Source organism: Mercenaria mercenaria, chromosome 9 (assembly GCF_021730395.1).
Source record: "Mercenaria mercenaria strain notata chromosome 9, MADL_Memer_1, whole genome shotgun sequence".
Classification (NCBI taxonomy): Eukaryota; Metazoa; Mollusca; class Bivalvia; order Venerida; family Veneridae; genus Mercenaria; species Mercenaria mercenaria.
The window spans coordinates 22,625,155-22,648,090 of NC_069369.1; the positions used below are offsets into that span (position 1 = coordinate 22,625,155).

Here is a 22,936-nt window from a genome sequence, read left to right on the forward strand (position 1 = left end):
GTTATGGCCAAGGTTGGATAGTTTTGCTATATAGAATGTAGAGAAAAATCTTGTGTGTCCAACTCCGTGGCCGAGTGGTTAGAGTCGTTGACTTCAAACCATTTGCCCCTCATCGATGTGGGTTCGAAACCTCATTTGGGGCGTAGAATTATTCACGTGAGGAAGCCATCCAGCTGGCTTACGGAAGGTCGGTGGTTCTACCCAGGTGCCCGCATGTGATGAAATTGTGCACGGAGGAGCACCTGGGGTCTTCCTCCACCATTAAAGCTGGAAAGTCGCCATATGATCTAAAATTGTGTTGGTGCGACAATAAACCCAACAAAATAAAATAAAAATAAATCCAACTCTTCAAACACTATTTAGAGATATGCTTGCAAGGTTCACAGATGAAGGACCTTGATGCGAAGATGACCATAAATACTGAAATCTTTTGTGTCCAACTCCTCTCACACTATCAGCCTGATTTGCTTCAAACTTCCACAGAAGAACAAGCTTGATGCGCAGATGACCATAAAGGAAGGAACTTTTGCTGTAACTGTTTTTACAACAGTTACAGCCATTTGATAGTTTTGCTATATAGAATATCTATAGAAAAATTTTGTGTGTCAAACTTCTCAAACACTATTGAAAAGATATGTTTCACAGAAGAAGGACCTTGATGTAAAGATGATCATAAATAATGGACCTTTTCCTGTGGCTATTTTTAGCTCACCTGAGCCAAAGGCTCAGGGTGAGCTATTGTGATCGCTCACCGTCCATCTGTCGTCCATCCGTCCACACTTTCCTTTAACAACATCTCCTTAACCATCAGGCCAGTTTTGATGAAACTTCACAGGGATGTTCCTTGGATGATCTACTTTAAAAAATTTTCAAAGAATTGAATTCCATTTAGAACTCTGGTTGCCATGGCGACCGAAAGGAAAAACTTTAAAAATCTTCTTGTTCAAAACCACAGGTCGTAGGGCTTTTATATTTGGTATGTAGCATCATCTAGTGGTCCTCTACCAAGATTGTTCAAATTATTCCCCTAGGATCAAATATGGCCCCACCCTGGGGGTCACATGGTTTACATAGACTTATATAGGGAAAACTTTGAAAATCTTCTTGTCAAAAACCACAAGGCATAGAGCCTCAGTATTTGGCATGTGACATCATCTAATGGTCCACTATAAAGATTGTTCAAATTATGCCCCTGGGGTGAAAAGAGGCCCTGTCCAGAGGGTCCCAAGTTTTACATAGACTAATATAGGAAAAAACTTAAAAAATCTTCTTGTCTGAAACCAAAAGACCTAGGCCTTTGATATTTGGTTTGTAGCATTGCCTTTTGGTACCCTACCAAAACTATTCAAATTATGCCCCTGGGGTGAAAAGAGGCCCCACCCATGGGGTCTCAAGTTTTACATAGACTTAAATAGGAATTTTTTTAAAAAATCTTGTCTGAAACCACAAGACCTAGGCCTTTGATGTTTGGTATGTAGCATTGCCTTGTGGTTCTCTACCAACATTGTTCAAATCATGCCTCTGGGGTGAAAAGAGGCCCCGCCCCGGGGGTCCCAAGTTTGAAATAGACATATAGGAATTTTTAAAAAACATCTTCTTGTCTGAAACTGCAAGGCCTAGGCTTTTGATTTTTGGTGTGTTGCATTGCCTAGTGGTCCTTTACCAAGATTGTTCAAATTATGCCTCTGGGGTAAAAAGAGGCCCTGCCCTGGGGGTCCCAAGTTTTACATAGACTTACATAGGAAAAAACTTTTAAAAATCTTATTGACTGAAAGTTCAAGGCCTAGGCTTTTGATATTCAGTATGTAGCATTGCCTAGTGGCTCTCTAACAAGATTGTTCAAATTATGCCCCTGGGGTGAAAAGAGGCCCCGCCCCGAGTGTCACATAGTTTTTATATGAGTTATATAGGAAAATATACTTCAAAAATTATCTGATCATATTTTCTAGACTGTTTAATTATAATTACCTTATGACCCCAAGTAATTAGGGGTCACTTGACTGTAACCTTGACCTACTGACCTACTTTCTTGTTTTTAGCTCACCTGAGCCAAAGGCTCATGGTGAGCTTTTGTGACCGCTCAATGTCCGTCGTCCGTCGTGTGTCCGTCAACATTTTCAAAAAAAATCTTGTTCTTGAAAACCACTGGGCAGAATTACACCAAACTAAACAGGAATGATCTTTGGGTGGCCCCCTTTCAAAATTATTCAAAGAATTGAATTCTATGCAGAACTCTGGTTGCCATGGCAACCGAAAGGAAAAACTTAAAAAATCTTCTTGTCCAAAACTGCAAGGCATAGAGCCTTGATGTTTGGCATGTGACTTCATCTGATGGTCCTCTATGAATTTTGTTCAAATTGTGCCCCTGGGGTGAAAAGAGGCCCCGCCCCAGGGGGGTACAAGTTTTACATAGAATTGTATAGGAAAAACCTTCAAAAATCTTCTTGTATAAACCCACAAGACTTAGGCCTTTGATATTTGGTATGAAGCATTGCCTCGTGGTCTTCTACCAAAATTGTTCAAATTATGTCCCTGGGTTGAAAAGAGGCCCTGCCCCGGGGGTCTCATATTTTACATAGACTAATATAGGAAAAAACTTAAAATATCTTTTCGCCTGAAATTGCAAGGCCTAGGCTTTTAATATTTGTTATGTTGCATTGCCTACTGGTCCTCTATCAAAATTGTTCAAATTATGTCCCTGGGGTGAAAAGAGGCCCTGCCTTGGGGGTCCCAAGTTTTACATAGACTTATATAGGAAAAAACTATAAAAATCTTCTTGTCTGAAAGTTCAAGGCCTAGGCCTTTGATATTTGGTATGTAGCATTGCCTAGTGGTCCTTTACCAAAATTGTTCGAATTATTATCTTTAAGCAAAGGTGGTATATGTAGATCTAGATGACCTGCATAATTTTGTTCTATCCTTTAAATTTCACAACTCTGTTTCCAGGAAATAATCCGACAAGTGTTTGCGAGTTGTGTACAGGATCTGGAGAACAGAAATGTACATCAAGTGATCCTCATGCTGGCTTTGATGGGGCATTCAAATGTATGGACTCTGCTGGTGATTTCGCATTTTTACGCCATGACACAGTCACAATGTCAACGTATGACACAAATACCGGAATTGACCGTTCAGATGTAAGTTTCATGTTACAGAACACAATTTATGTACTAGTGGGGAAATTGTTATTTGAAAAAAACAACAGAAAACACATATTTTTTTTAGATTTAGTTAAACTGATTCTTTTAGTATCTTTATTAATTTTATGACATTGCACAGAAAAAAAAAAACAACGTGAATTTCTTTGTTGACTATATTGTCATATGGTATTGCTGTATCATTTTATACCTAGGTTTGGTTGACCCTTTTATGAGTATGATTGGTCATACTAAATTTGATGTATATAAGAGTTTATTTATAATGGCCACAACACACACAGTAAATGCTCTGATTACAGAGCATGTCCGATGTATAGCATGTTTTCTGGGACTCATATCCCAAACAATGTTAGTATTGTAACTTTAGTTGGAGGACTTCAGTTTCCATAGCTTAACATGTTATTACTGAATGGCTGCGTCAGTCCATTTAGTGCTATAAAGAGCTTTGTTGTGTCTGAGATAATTACTGAAGGACTTCATCTGATTTAAAAATAAGGGCAAGCTTGCCGGTTTAGGGTGATGAGTAGGCCTGAAATCATTCATCTTCCACATTTTATTTATATGAAGAAATTTTCTGTTGCTTGTAGAGAATGGGTTTGTATTGGTACAGAATCCAGGAACAAGGTCAGGTTAACTGCCTGCCATTACATAAGAGAAATATTTTTGAAAGCAATAATCCCCCCCCCCCCCCTCCCACCACCATCCAACTCAAAGAAAACAGGATATTTTTTAGACAACATCTAAAAAAATTTAACAGCTACCATACCTTTCATAATATTCTTTTCAGCAATATGAACTAATCTGCCCGGATTCCAGTTCCCGTCCAGTGGATCAGTTCGAAAACTGTTACTATGGGAAAGTTCCGAATGACATTGTCATGACATCAAACATGAAAGATGACGAAACGGTACAGAAATACAAAAATCTGCTCCTGCAATTGTCAGACTGGTTTGGACCACAGAAACCTTATGAAAATGAGTTTAAAATATTCAGCTCCCAAGGTTACGAGCATACGGAGAGGAAGAATATCTTGTTTAATGATGCTACAAAATCACTGGTGGACATTGGTTCTGACAGGGATCGATACTATACATGGGTTGGTAAGTATGTAAGGGATACATGTATTTGAAGTGAAAACTCCTATTCTTTTTAGCTCGACAATACGAAGTATGGAGAGCTGTCCTCGACCCGGCGTCGGCGTCCTTCCGCGTCCGCACTTTGGTTAAAGTTTTGATGCACTTTCTCTTTATCTCTGTAATTGCTTGATGGATTTGTTTCAAACTTAAAATAGTTATTCCTCATCATTACCCACATCAAATGGCACAAGGGCCATAACTCTTGTACCAATATTTCATGAATTATCCCCCCTTTTGACTTAGAATTTCAGGTTAAAGTTTTGGTGCACTTTCACTCTCAGTTATTACTAAATGGATTTGATTCAAATTTAATAGTTGTTTCACATCATCACCCACATCATATGACACAAGGTCCAAAACTCTGGAACCAATATTCCTTGAATTATGCCCCCTTTTTACTTAGAATTTCAGGTTAAAATTTTGGTGCACTTCCACTCTATCTCTGTTATTACTAAATGGATTTTATTCAAACTTAACATAGTTGTTCCACATCATCATCACACATTATATGACACAAGGGCCATAACTCTTGCACCAATATTTCATGAATTATCCCCCTTTTTACTTAGAATTTCATGTTCAAGTTTTGGTGCAGTTTCACTATCTTAGTTATTACTAAATGGATTTGATTCAAACTTAACATAGTTGTTCCACCTTATCAACCACATCATATGACACAATTTTTAATGAATAATGCCCCCTTTTACGTAGAATTTAAGGTTAATTTTGATGCATTTTCACTATATCTCTGTTATTACAATGAGGATTTGATTCAAACTTAAAATAGTTGTTCGGCATCATCATTCACGTCATATAACACAAGGACCATAACTCTAGCACCAGTATTTTATGAATTATCTCCCCTTTTTACTTAGAATTTCAGGTTAAAGTTTTGGTGCACTTTCACTCTATCTCGGTTATTACTAAGTGAATTTGACTTGAAATAGTCGAGCGCTGTCTCCTGTGACAGCTCTTGTTATGTTGTGTTGTAGAGTGATTGCATATTCTTAAATTAAATACTTAAAATCTTATTAATAAATGCTTTGGGGACATTACAGTTTGTCATGTAAATTGAACTTCTGTCATTTGATCCAGAACATTATGCAGAACAGGGCTTTTCTCAAATTCTTGAATTTTGACTTTATTTTGCAAAATTTAGATACAGTTTATTCATCATCTTAATGGTCTTAAAGGGTGGTAGTAGAAACTTCTTTAATTATTATATACCAGACTTATATAGCGCCCTATTTATGGTAAACATGTTCAAAGGTGCTTTACATACAAGGGCCTGTGTAATGACTGTGAAGTCATTACAGTGAAAGCACATGGTCCAGTCAAGAATACGACAGTCAAACTCTAATTATCTTCCCTTGTCTTTGGTAAAATGAATAACATCAAAACAGGAGAATGGAATGCGACTTTCTATAGCAATGTTAGCCAAACTTGGCATATATAGATCAGGTTAACAAAAGCATGAAAATTGCACACCCATGTAATCAAAGTAAGAAAGCATAAATCTGTTTTAACTGAGAATAGCAGTAAAATGTGAGAAATGATGTTTCTTCCCTACCTAGCGGGGAGAGTTTACATTTGTCAGAGCACGTGCCAAGGATAGATATTCCTGTCTTTCCCTAGGGAAAAACTTTGTCTAAAATAGCGTGCACCTAGGTGACGTCACATAGTACTGGCACTATTATGACGTCATAAACTATAAAAATAATCCAAGGAAATACCCCAGTCTTTTTGTCACCACAATCTATTTTGAACGTGATAGGCAAGAAAAATGATCTTACATGTCTGCCTGTGTAAGATAGCTGTTTTCCCAACCCTCTGGACAGTTTGGATAAAAAACCTCGCTATGAACGCTCGGTTTTCCATTCCACACTGTCCCTCGGGTAGGGAAAAACTGGTCTTACACAGGCAGGCATGTAAGATCCGTATATTCTACTATGATTTAAATGATTTTAATTTTTCATCCACAATTTTACCTGTATATCCCTTCAAAAGAAAACACAAACATTTAAAACGGGATTTTCTTTAAGGGAGTTAACAGACAGGTAATGTCCATACAAACTGTATGAGTTATCCTCCTTTCTATTTGGAGATAACAAATTTTTAAATTACTGACTCGGAAGAATCAGAAATAATTAAACTGACGTGCATGGTTGTAAGACAGACTATTTTATAGCAAAGTGTTTGTTAAACTGATACAACACACCTTGGTTGTAAGTAACAAAGTTCTAGTGTACTGATGATTTTGATATATCAGAGTTTTACTGTATTGCATACTGTTGAGCCAATCCACACAAAGCAAAGTCCCATTCGTTTAATGTTCAAAGGTCAAAATCCAAGAATTTATTATATTATATGCCCACTTAACCTTTAGCCTGCTGGAGGCAAGTGATTCTGCCTTTGCAACCAGTGCAGACCAAGATCAGCCTGCATGTCCATGCAGGTTGATGACGGTCTGCACTGTTCGCTATTCAATCAGAAAATTTTCTTTCGAATAATAAATGGTACTGCCCAAATTGAATTATAGACCAGCCCTTTTTAGAAATTTAGCAGGCTAAAGGTTAATAGCTGTTTTGGCCAAAAGCATGAAATTTTGTATCCATGTAATGAAATGATGTCATAATAATTGAAGATTTAACTTTACAGATGACAGTTTCCGTGCGGCTTTAAACAATCTGAATCAGTGCCCTATTGATGTTGTCCGTCTGTGTGTCATATCTGATGCAGAGAGGGAGAAATGTGAACGTATGGTAGAAGTATTCCGGGGAAAGGACATTAAACCAAACCTTGATTGTCTCATGACATACAGCACCAAAGCATGTATGAAGCTGGTTGCTAACGGAGATGCTGATATCACTGTTCTTGATCCGGGAGATGTGTACAAAGCGGGAAAGTAAGTGAAATAATACTCTAAGCTAATTGAAGTATGATCAGTAAAAGCAGTATTAATTGACTTTGATTTAGAGTTACTGGAATTTTTTAATAAAAAAAAACATGCTAGTTTTGTAGATTTAGTACTTCCTATCACAAGTTTATGAGATCCACGTCTGAAGATCCAATGATACAAAATGTATATGACCAGATATCATTTCCAGATTTATTTTTCCCCACTATTCCTTTACGTCACAAAGTTGTCAGATCCTTTAAAGACATATCTGAGGTAGCTGCAGTGAGAAAACTGTCAGATGTGTTTTTAATGTAGAGCTCCGAGTAGAGGAAAATTAAAAATGTTGTTATCCCGAAACCTACATAAATGATGATATGCATGGCAAAAAAAAACTTAACAATTTTCTACAAAAATTGAATTCGATTTGAATTGGATGTTATTTGCTGTGATTATAGAATGTACGGACTGGTACCAATAGCAGCAGAGGATTATGGTGATATGTCACACTCGGTTAAAGTGGTAGCTGCGGCGAGAAAGAGGGACTTGTACATGACACTCTTCAATCTTAAAAGTAAGAACTTTTTGGTGTGAATAATGATGTACTGTACATTGGGTAAGTTTCATGAAGGCTTTATTTAGTGATTTCATGGTTCGCTTAGCTCAATAGGGAGAGTGCAAATCTACGGATCATGGGGTGTTGAGTCGCTTCCTGGGCAAGGCGTATGTTTTCCTTGACGATTTGATGAAAGACATTGTGTCTGAAATCATTCGTCCTCCACCTCTGATTCTTGTGGAGAAGTTGGCAGTTACTTGGTAAAAACAGTTTAGTACTGGTACAGAATCCGGAACACTGGTTAGGTTAACTGCCAGCTGTTAAATAACTGAAATACTGTTTAAAAACGGCACTAAACCCAAAACAAACATGGTTAGCAGCCTTAGTCACAATGTAAAGAATTCACAAATCATGTGTTATTCTTTGCAAGACATTGTGCAGTTTAATATTGACAAACATTTTACATTCGCAGTGGTACTATTAGTGAAAATGAAAACTGTTGCGAATATTACCAAATCTACTGTATGTTTATCTTGAAGTTTGATAATTTCTGGTAGCCAAACTTGTAGTGAAAACATCAAGACTCAACACTCTTAACACGGAATTGCTTTTAAGCATGTTTCAATATATTGCAGTGAAGAAAAACTACCATTTCTATTTGCACTATTATTATGTTTTATCTGCATAGATGTGGCAGACATGTACTTCTGAATATATTCAATTAAACAAATTTGTTCTAGCAATTCATTTCCTTTCATATTTTTTCTCCAGCTGACAGGGGCATATTTTGCTACATTTCACCTTGAGAAAAATTGGAAATGCATTCTTAAAATTTCCTTTTGGTACTAAGTTTTTATTTATTAGTAAACAAGTGCTGCCAAGAACTCAGTTAATCATGTGTTTTATGCTGTATACAACTGTGAACAAATGAAGATGTTTTCTGAGTTTTAAAGCATTTGATATAATTTTGGAGGCATGCCTTTCTAAAGTAAATAATTCTGTTTTCAGGTTACCGAGCTTGTCATTCAGGTATAGGTAGAGGAGATGGATGGATTGTTCCACTGAACATCTACATTGAAACCCAACAATTTATCCCTAAACAATGTACCATCTTTGAAAACATTGGTATGTTCAGATTTTTGTTTATACTGCATATATAGATCTTTACAGAGTTACCAGTATCAGTGTTTCTAGTTATGCCCCAATTCGAAGAAGAAGGGGTATATTGTTTTGCAGATGTCGGTAGGTCGGTATGTAGACCAATCGGTTCCTGGATGATAACTCAAGAACACTCGGGCCTATGATCATGAAAGATTATAGGGAGGTTGATCATAACCAGCAGATGACCCCTATTGATTTTGAGATTAGTAGGTCAAAGGTCAAGGTCACGGTGACCCTGAACAGTTAAACGGTTTCCAGATGATAACTCAAGAATGCTTAGGCCTAGGATCATGAAAGTTAATTGGGAGGTTGGTCATGACCAGCAGATGTCCCCTATTTCTTTTGAGATCAGTAGGTCAAAGGTCAAGGTCACAGTGACACGGAACAGTTTAACTGTTTCCGGACGATAACTTGAGAATGCTTTGGCCTAGGATCACGAAACTTGATAGGGAGGTTGATCATGACCAATAGATGACCCCTATTGATTTTGAGATCAGTAGGTCAAAGGTCAAGGTCACAGTGACCCAGAACAGTTAAACAGTTTCCAGACGATAACTTGAGAACGCTTTGGCCTAGGATCACGAAACATGATAGGGAGGTTGATCATGACCAGCGAATGACCCCTATTGATTTTGAGATCAGTAGGTCAAGGGTCAAGGTCACATTGTTAAACCATTTCCGGACGATAACTTGAGAACGCTTGGTCCTAGGATCACGAAACTTAATACTCAATAGGGAGAGCATCGGTCTATGGATTGCGGGGTCATGAGTTCGATCCTCTGGCGGGCATATGTTCTCTGTGACGATTTGATAAAAGACATTGTGTCTGAAATCATTCGTCCTCCACCTCTGATTCATGTGGGGAAGTTGGCAGTTACTTGCGGAGAACAGGTTTGTACTGGTACAGTATCCAGGAACACTGGTTAGGTTAACTGCCCGCCGTTACATGACTGAAATACTGTTGAAAATCGACGTTAAACAAAACAAACAAACATACAAACGAAACTTAATAGGGCGGTTGATCCTGACCATCAGATGACCCCTATTGATTTTGAGGTCAGTAGGTCAAAGGTCAAGGTCACATTGACCCAGAACAGTAGATCTTTTTTTGTCAAAGAACTAGAGAATGCTTTGGTCTTAGATCACATTTGATTTGGAGGTCACTTATGACCCATAATTATTGATTTGAGGTCAGTATGTCAAACGTCCAAAGTGACCAAATAATTTCTGTTCCTTATGCAGTTACTGAATGCATCAAGGGGGGCATTCCATGTTCTACGAGCTCTTGTTACGCTTTGAGATCGTGGTAAATAATAAGAAAAATTGTTAAGAAAATATCAAATACTAATTACTAGGACAATAAGGTGGGATTTGTCTGTATTAATATTCTTGAAATGAGCCGCGCCATGAGAAAACCAACATAGTGGCTTTGCGACCAGCATGGATCCAGACCAGCCTGTCTGGTCAGGATCCATGCTGTTCACTTTTAAAGTCTACTACAATAAGAGAAACCGTTAGTGAACAGCATGGATCCTGCCCAGACTGCGCGGATGCGCAGGCTGGTCTGGATCCATGCTGGTCACAAATCCACTATGTTGGTTTTCTCATGGCGCGGCTCAAATGGTTCTGAAACAAATGATAGTGTAGGAAAAATATTCTGGTGATGTGCACATGTTGTGCTGATGGAATGGGATTTGCGAATAATTTTATGGACTGATATTTACTCTGTGTCATCATGTGAACTGTTAAATATTACTCATTCACACTTTAGGGTCAATACATTTACACAGAGATTGATGTACTTGTATATTTGATATTCATAAATAACGAAAGTGGTGAAGACTGAACCAAATATTGAGTATTTGTTCCAATTTTAGGCTTAAGTTTACTCCATTCAAAATAATGGTTACCATTTCTGCACTACATGGATACACTTTGCAAAACTTCAAATGTTAATTCTTACCAAAGGCCTATTTAAAATAATTCATATTTTTACAGATTTGACAGATGTCATTTTCCCCAAATGTATGTCAAAGAGTCATTTTAAAAGCCATAATTATCACTAACACTATTATTCTTAAAATTCATTTGAGAAAGCCATCCAGCTGGGGTCCAATGCTCAAACATCAAAGCTGGAAATTGCCTTAACTGTGTCAGAGTAGCTTAACCCTTATCATGCTGGACGCTACTGATTCTGCCTTTGCGACCAGTGTAGATCATGATCAGCCTGCACATCTTTGCAGTCTGATCAAGATCTGCACTATTCGCTATCCAGACAGTATCTTTTTGGTATGCATCCCTTATAAAAGTAAATGGTACTGTCCAAATTGAAAGATGGACAGGTTCATTTTAGAAATTCAGGATGGTAAGGGTTAAAAGCTTTCAATTTATTTTAGCAATGCTCAGGTGAGTTTTTGTGATCGCTAGATGTCCGACGTCTGTCGTCTGTCTGTCAACATTTAGCTTGTGTATGCGATAGAGGCTGTATTTTTCAACTGATCTTCATGAAATTTTGTCAGAATGATTACCTCGATGAAATCTAGGCCAAGTTCGAAAATGGGTCATCTGGGGTCAAAAACTAGGTCACTAGGTCAAATCAAAGAAAAACGTTGTGTATGCGATAGAGGCTGTATTTTTCAATTGATCGTCATGAATTTTGGTCAGAATGATTACCTTGATGAAATCTAGGCCAAGTTCGAAAATGGCTCATCTGGGGTCAAAAACTAAGTCACTAGGTCAGATAAAATAAAAACCTTGTGTATGCGATAGAGGCTGTATTTTTCAAGTGATCTTCATTAAATTATATCAGAATGCTTACCTTGATGAAATCTAGGCCAAGTTCGAAAATGGGTCATCTGCCATTTGGGGTCAAAAACTAGGTCACTAGGTCAAATCAAAGAGAAACCTTGTGTATGCGATAGAAGCTGTATTTTTCAATTGATCTTCATGAATTTTGGTCAGAATGATTGCCTTGATAAAATCTAGGTCAAGTTTGAATATAGGGCCATCTGGGGTCTAAAACTAGGTCACTAGATGATATCAAAGAAAAAGCTTGTGTATGCAATAGGGACTGCATTTTACACCGAATCTTCATGAAATTTGATCACAATGTTTGTCTGGATGAAATCTAGGTCAAGTTTGAATGTGGGTCATCTGGTTTCAAAAACTAAGTCACCTGGTAAAATTAAAGAAAAACCTTGTGTACCCAATAGGGGCTGCATTTTACACTGGATATTCATAAAATTTGGTCAGATTGATAGCCTTGATGAAATCTAGGTCAAGGTCGAATACGGGTCATCTGGGGTCAAAAACTAGGTCACTAGTTCAAATCAAAGAAAAACCTTGTGTATGCGATAGAGGTTGTATTTTTCAACTGATCTTCATGAAATTTGGCAGAATGATAGCCTTGATGAAATCTAGGTCAAGTTCCAAAATGGGTCATCTGGGGTCAAAAACTAGGTCACTAGGTCAAATCAAGGAAAAACCATGTGTATGCAATAGGGGCTGCATTTTACACTGGATTATCATAAAGTTTAGTCAGAATGGTTGCCTTGATAAAATCTAGGCCAAGTTCGAAAATGGGTCATCTGGGATCAAAAACTAGGTCACTAGGTCAAATCAAAGAAAAACCTTGTGTATGCGATAGAGGCTGTATTTTTCAATTGATCTTCATGAAATTTGGTCAGAATGATAGCCTTGATGAAATCTAGGTCAAGTTCGAATATGGGTCATCTGGGGTCAAAAACTAGGTCACTAGGTCAAATCAAAGAAAATACTTGTTTACACTCAAGATTTTTGCTCCAATTTTAATGAAAATTGGTCAGAATATTTGTTTCCATGAAATCACTAGGTCAAACATGTTAACACTTTTATGGTGTGTTCCTCAGGTGAGCTACCTACGGCCATCTTGGCCCTCTGGTTATATGAGCCTAATATTCATGTTGACAAGTTTTTCTTCCTCCTTTATACAGGTCAGTTGTTCTCAAGGAGCTGTATCCCAGGTGCACTTGACAAGGACTACAACCCGAGTCAAAAACCCATCAACCTTTGTGAGGGTTGTCAGGGCGGGGGATACAGGAAGTGTCAGAGAAATAGCGAAGAACTTTATTACGGTATCACTGGGGCTTTCCGATGTCTTGTAGAAAGTAAGTAGTGTTACTTATGTAGATTAAAACTCTGCTTGACCAAAAGTGACATTCCGTTAATGATATAAGGTCAGATCTGTTACTTGAAACCCATTTTATGGCCAGTTTTAGAAATATCTACTGATAAAAAAAGATCATATCTGCCACTCACAGTCTTTTAAGATTTCATATTGTAATGTGATTTAAGATATAACAATTTTATGATAAATAGGTCGGAAGTAGCAGATATGACCTTTCATTATAGACGATTAATACAATTTGAATTCTGAAATAACTTTGGCTCCATTAATATATATTGACATTCAGTACTGTCACTATGTAAAAGCTTTAGCTATGAGGTTTCAATATGGATAGGAACAGTTTTTGCGAGAAACCTGTTAAATAAAATATACATTTTTTTCAGTTTTCTCAAAAGTATTTTTTTTCACATACAGCCTTTTATTTCCAGGATGTTGACTTACAGAATATAAAACATTGTGTTTTATTGCATGAATAAAAAGTTTTGCTAATATTTGTGATGGTGATTACTTCGCCTAACATTTGAAACAAAAAACACACAAAAATTTAAAACACTTGGAAATATCAAGCAGCATTATTTTCTTAAGTACAGTGGAACCTCGCTAAGTAGGAACCCCTGAATACGAGAATCTCTGAAAACCGGAACCCCTGAATACCGGAAACCCCTCCAGACTGATCTAATTTTGTCTCCCAGAATCTTACCTTCTTATTTCATTAGAAAAATACCCCTATATACTGGAACCTCTCTATTTGGAAATCAAACAGTTTTTTCCAGACAGAACCTCTTGACACAAAATTACCCCTGAAAACCGAAGAAATGGTTTAAAGCTATCAGAATTTCTGAACTTATCTGTTATTACAATTACCAGAATATACTCAGTTTGGTAGCACATGACATAAAAACTTTAATGATGTTGTTTCATATAGTAACCAAAGAAGATAAGGATTTAAATATAAAATGAATCATGTTGCTTGGTAATTGTATAACTATTTATCTAATAAAGCACACATTCCATAAACAAAACCCGCTATACGGAAAACCCCTCCAAACAGAACTTTTACTCTGGTTTGGAGTGGGTTCGCTTTAGAGGGGTATCATTGTATAACCAATATGGAAGCGTGGATTCCAAATATGGCTGTTGCCTATCAAATATAGATATTAAGAAATGCTAGAATTACCCAGTTTATGGTACCCGGAAAAAAGAAGAAACGGTTAATTTTTCTGATGCCTTTTGGAATGATCTCTTAATTCTAAAAATAATAAATATTCCAGTTTGTTTTAGTTCAGTATCAAGTCAGTAAAAAGAAAAAAATATGTGGAGACACTGCTATATTATCTTTTATAATTATTTTACAGCGGCCGGAGATGTTGCTTTCGTTCATCACTTGACAGTTGGTGACAACACCGATGGTAGAAACCAAGCAATTTGGGCCAGGAACCGACGATCAGATGATTATGAGTTGCTCTGTAAGGATGGTACCCGAACGGCTATTGAAAACTGGGAAAACTGTTACCTTGGTACGGTTCCCGGCGCTGCTCTCGTTACTGGTGGTTATGTGCCTGCTTCTAAACGTGATATCTACTGGAATATTTTTAGTTATGGACAACAGTTCTTCTCTTCGGATATGTGAGTGTTTAATGACTACATTTGTTATTTAGTTTATACTAATTTATTTTAGGTCAGTTGTGAAACAGATTTAGCAATTATATTTAAATTATCCTTGTATACTACTCATTCTTATCGGTATCTATCCCATCTAAAGGAAATGAAAAGTGAAAAGTCAGTTTCCATTTTAATGTTGAGTGCCTGGCAAGGGAGCTATTGGTATCATTTTTTCAGGTTTTTGGTGTGAACCAGCCAGATGGCAAACCTTTGTCCAGCATACAAAGCAAGCTCTTTACCACTAGGCTACCTTGAAGGTTAAAAGTGCTATGTGTCAAGATTTATGCAAACATTCAGAAGATGAAGTACTTCTATTTGTCAGTATTAAATGTAGATAAAGAACTTTTAGCACTACAGAGGATTTTGGGCTTTGCAGTTGCTTATCTTATTAAAATAATTAGGCCCATTGTTGTAGGGGAAAGTCCATAACAGCATGTGACTAGTAGTAAATGCCTCTAATTTACTTGCCACGGTTCAACCGTGGCCGTCAGTCACCACAATTTTGATATGTATGGTCCACAGTGAAACTGAGTGAAGATCAGCCTGTTTGATTGGCTGTCTTAAGCTTGAAATTGACCAATAACAAGAATTGCTTTACATTCTTAGACTGGTCTTCGAATTCAGGCTTCATAAACCTTAGATCATAGACTGGTCTTCAGACTTAGCTTCGTAAGTCTTAGATCTTAGATTGATCTTCAAACTTGGCTTCATAAGTCTTAGATCTTAGACTGGTCTTCAAACTTGGCTTCATAAACCTTAGAACTTAGACTGGTCTTCAAACTTGGCTTCATGAGTCTTAGATCTTAGACTGGTCTTCAAACTTTGCTTCACAACCCTTAGATCTTAGACTGGTCTTCAAACTTGGCTTCATAGGTCTTAGATCTTAGACTGGTCTTCAAACTTGGCTTCACTTTTCAGATTTTATTCGTAAGTCTTAGATCTTAGACTGGTCTTCAAACTTGGCTTCATAAACCTTAGATCTTAGACTGGTCTTCAAACTTGGCTTCATAAACCTTAGATCTTAGACTGGTTTTCAAAGGTGGCTTAGTAAGCCTTAGATCTTAGACTGGTCTTCAAATTTGGCTTCATAAATGCTGGATTTTAGACTGGTCTTCAAATTCGGCTTCGAAAACCTTTGGTCTTAGATTGGTCATCAAACTCTCCTTCATAAACCTTTGATCTTGACTGGTCCTCAATCACAAGCTTCATAAGCCTTGGATCTTAGACTAGTTTTCAAACTCAAACTTCATAGACCTTGGATATTAGACTGGTATTCAAACTCAGCCTTCATAAACCTTGTATCTTAGTATCAATCCAGGAATCCTGATAACTACATTTTGGTGTTAATGTATCTCTTACCTTAAATCTATATTATTATTTCCAGAATTTAAATATTTTGTTTTTATATATTTGCAGTGATGGTGATTTCCACATGTTTGACTCTGGGATGTTCTATTCAGACTTAATCTTCTCTGATGAGGCTGTGAGGCTTGTTCCATTGGGCCCAGAGGAGCAGACTTTTGAGTCATACCTTGGCTGGGACTTCATCAACCAAATTGAAAATCTGAATGAGTACCAATGTGTGCCAGTCTCAAGCTCAAGCATTCTGTATGGGACTGTGCCATTACTTGTTACAGTGGTTGTGACTTTCATAAAAAACTTGCTTTAATAATTTCTTGACCTCAGAATGCTGACACTTTCAGGAGTTGTGATTCAAGCCCCATCATGAGAAAATGGTACCTTGTGATTTTATTGCTAAGACATTATTTCCCCCAGAAAGTTCAGTTATAGAGCTAAAAACTTGTTAAGTATTTTTTTTTCCTTTTCAAAGCGGATATTTAAACTCACATAGGATTTATAAGTAATGGTTGATTTAATACCCTATATACAACAAATTATTATAGAGATCTATTTACAGATATGCTCAAGGTTAAACTAATGTGAAGAATCTCCTACAGATACTATGTAATTTACAGTATTTTCTGAAAATAATTAGATAATATTTTCCATATGGATATCTCTGGTGTATAGGAACCTGAAAATGTGTAAAAGGTACCATTTTTGTTGTGGTGTGGATCATTTTTATACATATCAAGTTTTGTTTTACATATCATTTAAAAGTGCTTATAACCAGGGCTATCACTTCAACTATTTATGAGATATGTGGTAATAGAGATGGTTGTTTTATAAAGTAGAAGAGACATTAAAATTTTGTTGTTCTTTTTAAAACTGTTTCAAATTTTTGAGCTACATGTATTTTATAATCGTTATTTCTGAACATATCATACAACATAAAATGTCCGGTACTTTTGATAGACCCTTTTCAGTAGCCTTGACACTTATATAATTTTGTCAGACAAATAATTATATTGTAGTAACTGAATAGGCTTTTAAGTAGTTATATTGGATTTGGTTGTAGGCATCTTATATTGATTTGACGGAAACATATATTTCCATTATTGGCAGGTTGCAAAGGTTATAGAATTGTATTTACTTGAGTTTTGTAAATGTTTGCTCAGAATTTATTGGTTTATGAAACATTCAAAATGCATAGAAAGATAAACATATCATTTTTAATGGATTTTTGCATTTTTATTTTTTATATGTTTTGTTAAACCTTCCTCAGTTTTACATTTTTCACATGGTCCAGTTAATGCATTATTACCAAGTACAAGGTAGGCTGTGAATTTAAATTCTTTAAATGTATCTACATTTATATAGATTTGAAATGATAATATCTGCTAGGGCCTTCAGATCTTTTTTTTATCGCATAGTGCGGCAATTTTCCTTTGATCTTTGCAGCATGTTATACATAGTAACACACATTATTACTACAAAACTGTGCTGATATCTTACAAAACTGTTGCGATATATATCAACACGGAAATCTCTATGGAGTTTCATAAGAAAAAAAGTGTTCCGATATATATCAGCACAGTAAAACTGTTCCGATATATATCGGAACACTTTTTCTCTATTGAGGTCCTATTAAGGGAGTATAATTTTTTCCTTTCAAAGAAAAGATGATTTTAGCTCCAATTTACAGTTCACAGAGAAAGAATTGTCACAGACACCTACATTTATAAAGTAAAAGAATAAATAAACTAGAATATTTCAAAAACTTGATAGTTATTGCCAAATTCAGAAATACATGAAATATATGAAATTCTGAGATTTCTCAAGTGTTTCTTTTTCTTTGATTTTTTTTTACAAACAAAACAACAAGTTTTACAGTATGTCTGGCCAATGAAATGCAAAGATTTAAAACCAATGCAGAAATTTGTTGGGTACTTTTATCTGGGGAACACATTTTCTAAAACAGAAGTTTCAGTGTTTCAGTCAGCGAGGCGCAGAAAGGGAATCAAAATAGTAAAAATAATAATAAACAAATTTAAATGATAATAATATATAAATTTTAATGATAAACTATGCGATAAAACAGTTATAATATGTAGTGCTCGTGTGTTACCAGGATATATCAGAGCTAGGGGTACATCTCGTTATTTTTCTCTTCACATATCTGTCTCGGCCTACCGGCCTCGACGATATGTGCAGAGAAAAATACCCCTAGCTCTGATATATCCTGGTAACACACTCTCACACATACTATAACTATTACATACATTCCTGTGTCTACAATATTGGGGCCTGCCCCACTACTGATATCATCGTTGTAAATATATTCATTTGTAAATTTTGACATATCAATAATGATGTAAATACATTTGCATATTCTTGATCATAATGTATATATATATATTTACTCTAATGTAATTAGATGTACAGATTAGAAGGATTTTTAGCTCGACTATTTGAAGAATAAGTAGAGCTATCCTACCCACCACGGCGTTGGCGTCACACTCTGGTTAAGTTTTTCGTACCAGTCCACATTTTGACAAAGTCTTTTGAGATAAAGCTTTGAAACTTTCAACACATGTTTACCATCACCATGTCCAGTTATAGGCAAGAGTACATAACTCTGTCAAGCATTTTGACTGAATTATGACCCCTTTTGACTTAGAAATCTTGGTTAAGTTTTTCGTACCAGTTCATATTTTGACAAGGTCTTTTGAGATAAAGTTTTGAAACTTCAACACTTGTTTACCATCACCATGTCCAGTTGTAGGCAAGAGTACATAACTCCATCTTGCATTTTGGTTGAATAATTGCCCCTTTTTGACTTAGAAATCTTGGTTAAGTTTTTCGTACCAGTCTACATTTTGACTAAGTCTTTTGAGATACAGCTTTGAAACTTTCAACACTTGTTTATCGTCACCATGTGCAGTTGTAGGCAAGAGTATATAACTCCATCAAGCAGTTTGGCTGAATTATGGCCCCTTCTGATTTAGAAATCTTGGTTAAGTTTTTCGTACCAGTTTATATTTTGTGTAAAGTGTTTGACATATGGCTTTGAAACTTTTATATCTTGTTCAGTATTATAGTCTCTATCAATAGGCAAAAGTACATAACTCTGTCATCTTTTTTGGCTGAATTATGGCCCTTTTTGAACTTGGAAATTGGTTCTGTTTTTGTATATGTCCATGTTTTGTCAAGACTATTTGACATATGGCTTTTAAACTTTAAACACTTGTTTATCATTATGATTTCCATCTGTAGGCAAGAGTACATATCTCTGACAACTATTTTGGCTGAATTATGGCCCTTTTTGGACTTTGAAATTTTCGTCAAAACTATTTGAAATGTGGCTTTGAAACTTTTAACACTAGTATATCCACATGATTTCCATCTGTAGGCAAGTGTACATAATTCTGTCAACTATTTTGACTGAATTATGACCCTTTTCGGACTTGGAAATTAGTTAAATTTTTTATACAAGTCCATATTTTGCCTAACATATAACTTAACATATTTGCCATCATGGTCACACATTGCCTTTTAGTGCAAGACTAATCGAAATCCACAAATACAGGAACATTTTTTTTTGTTTAATCCATTTTTTTCTTTTGTCTGAAAATGTATGGAAATATTTTGACCCCATTCTTCAATCAATTCTTTGAATAGTCGAGCGCGCTGTCATCCGACAGCTCTTGTTATTTCTGCCTATCAGTAGGAACATACATTTTGCTCATCGGATTTATAACTAAGCTCATGAATCATATCATCCACAGGTTGATGAAATGTCACAGGAAAAGCACATATTGTGTTTAAAATCTTCTTGGTTTTCTTTGAGAAGTTTTTCCGCTTTGCATACTGAAAAATCCATGAGGAAGAATGTGTACCCTATATGTAAATATTTTGCCTTACAAGTTTTACACCTGCTTGGTCAGAAAAAAGAGACTGACAAGTCTTGAATTAAATGGGAGCCTCGGGCAAGCGGTTTAGGTCACTGAATTCCAGCTAATTGCCCCCGCCTTGCATGCACAATGAGTGCAGAACCTTACCTTAGTGTAAAATTCTTTCATATCAGGAAGCCATCAAACTGGTTTACAAAAGGTTGTTAGCTCTTCCCAGGTGCCTGCCTGCACCTGAACAAATGCCAAAAGTGGCATGTAGGGTCGTCTTCAACCATTTAATGCTGGATAGTCATCATATGAACTGACCTGTAATTGTATTGGTTTGACTTGAAACTCAACAGAAACTCAACAAATATTTGCTTTTTTTTAACAAAATTTTGCCCCCCTTTTCGACATTATTGTTTATTCAGTTAACTTCCTTTAGTAACAAGTAGCGTTGCTTTTCTCTGAAAGCTCTTGTCTTATGCGAAATCTTATGATACTAGAAATAATTAATACAAATCAAATCTTGAAAACTTTTTCATAAGATGCAGTAATAAACACAAATTACTTTAAGATATAAGAATAACATTTGCTGTGAAAATAAAGTAGATTTTAAGTTTTTGTTCTCTATAGATGATGCAGTTGAAAAAAAAGAGGAAAAAATGTTACAGAGTTTGCTAGAAAAAGTTCTGTAATTCTGCAGATGCTGAATAAATTTCTGTACATTTTATAGAAATGCTTATATAAGAAGATTGACAGTTTATAGTGTTAATATTGTATTGTTTTCTTTTAATTCTATCGTGTTAAGACATTTGTACATTAAATGTACCATATTACAATTTTGCACATTCCATATGTGTTTTAACATTCATTTTGTGTATACATCATAATTGTAACTATAACAGCAATATATATTTTTCTACGTATTAAAAATCTTTAGATGAATGTGTATCGTTTGCTTTTGTAAACACAAGTTTGATAAACTTGTTAGATAAAGATGTTTTGTCCAGAAATGAAAAAGATTATGCCCTAGTCATACTTGAAGAAATGACAACTTTTTAGCTCACCAGTGCCAAAGGCTCAGGGTGAGCTATTCTGGTCACTCACCGTCCAGCGCCGTAAACTTATACTTTAAACGACATCTCCTCATAAACCGCTAGGCCAATTTCATCCAAACTTCACAGGAATGTTCCTTGGGTGAAGCTCTACAAATTTTTTTCAAAGAATTGAATTCCATGCAGAACTCTGGTTGCCATGGCAACCGAAAGTAAAAACTTTAAAAATCTTCTTCTCAAAAACCAGAAGCCCTAGAGCTTAGATATTTGGTGTGAAGCATTGCCTAGTGGACCTCTACCAGATTTGTTAAAATCATGACCCCGGGGTCAATTTTGACCCCGCCCCAGGGGTCACTTGATTTTACATAGGAAAATCTTAAAAAATCTTCTTCTCAAAAACCAGAAGCCCTAGAGCTTAGATATTTGACATGTAGCATTGCCTAGTGGACCTCCACTAAAGTTGTTCAAATCGTGAGCCCGCCTCAGGGATCACTTGATTTTACATAGATTTCTATAGGAAATTCTTCAAAAATTAAAAAAAAAAAGAAACCAGAAGGCCTAGAGCTTTGATATTTGGCATGTAGCATTACCTAGTGGACCTCTGCATAATCTGTTTAAATCATGACCCCCGGGGTCAAAATTGACCCCGCCCCAGGGGTCACTTGATTTTACATAGGAAAATCTTCAAAAAATTTCTAAAAATAAACCAGAAGGCCTAGAGCTTAGATATTTCACATGTAGCATTGCCTAGTGGACCTCTACAAAATTTGTTCAAATCATGACCCCCGGGGTCAAATTGACCCCCGCCCCAAGGGGTTACTTGATTGTACATAGAAAAATCTTCAAAATTTTCTAAAAATAAACCAGAGGGCCTAGAGCTTAGATATTTGACATGTAGCATTGCCTAGTGGACCTCTACAAAATTTGTTCAAATCATGACCCCCGGGGTCAAATTGACCCCGCCCCATGGGGTTACTTGATTGTACATAAAATCTTCAAAATTTTCTAAAAATAAACCAGAAGGCCTAGAGCTTAGATATTTGACATGTAGCATTGCCTAGTGGATCTCTACAAAATTTGTTCAATCTTGACCCCCCAGGGTCAAATTGACCCCGCCCAGGGGTTACTTGATTGTACATAGGGAAATCTTCATAAATTTGCTAAAAATAAACCAGAAGGCCTAGATCTTAGATATTTGGTTTGTAACATTGCCTAGTAGACTTCTACAAACTTTGTTCAAATCATGACCGCCGGGGTAAAATTGGCCACGCCCCAGGGGTTACTTGATTGTACATCGGAAAATCTTCCAAAAAAATTCTAAAAATCATCAGTTTGACATTTGAAACATGTAGCTCATATTACTCAGGTTAGCGATCCAAGGTCATCATGACCCTCTTGTTAAAGGTTATGATCGGCTACGACTAGAAATCGCAAGCAATTGAAGACAAGTTTGCCACAGGACCGGTTGGTCTTAGAGCCAGTTGTATTACTAGAAATAATGTCAGAACCTTGAATTAATTCTAACATATAGTTTTGTTGATAATTTATAACCTTTAGTTACTTGTGTGATATAGGAAAACAGTCCTCAAAAGAAACCAAAGCCAAACTCTGAAAATTAAGGGCAGCTTCCTTTAGATTTTCATTAAACGAAGTATTGCTTATTTATCTAAAACAAAATCAATTAAACGAAATAAAAGTATCATTTCTTTATTCACGTGCATGTATTTCATAATAAAGCAGTTCAAATAATTTTGTATAAATTTTGTTAAAAAATCATGTTCTGTATTATGACACCCATGTTTTGAATTTTGATACCCCGATGCCTTTTTGGCAAAGAAGTTATCCTACCAATACTAGCTGGAAATCTTCAATATCTTTTTTTCTGATATTCAAAGCAAACATTTATGATA

General features: G+C 36.1%; 1 protein-coding gene across 1 annotated transcript in view; it reads left to right on the plus strand.

Moving 5' to 3' along the window:
- Window positions 1-20,916, plus strand: part of LOC123546695 (melanotransferrin-like) — a 40,592-nt gene extending 19,676 nt beyond the window's left edge. The window contains exons 6-13 of the mRNA XM_045333172.2: window positions 2,947-3,137; window positions 3,946-4,258; window positions 6,953-7,199; window positions 7,649-7,764; window positions 8,755-8,871; window positions 12,879-13,052; window positions 14,428-14,698; window positions 16,151-20,916. Of these exons, the coding sequence (XP_045189107.2) occupies window positions 2,947-3,137; window positions 3,946-4,258; window positions 6,953-7,199; window positions 7,649-7,764; window positions 8,755-8,871; window positions 12,879-13,052; window positions 14,428-14,698; window positions 16,151-16,403 (1,682 nt within the window). The 3' untranslated portion in view covers window positions 16,404-20,916. The remainder of the gene's footprint in view (window positions 1-2,946; window positions 3,138-3,945; window positions 4,259-6,952; window positions 7,200-7,648; window positions 7,765-8,754; window positions 8,872-12,878; window positions 13,053-14,427; window positions 14,699-16,150) is intronic.
- The last annotated feature ends 2,020 nt before the right edge of the window (window positions 20,917-22,936 follow it).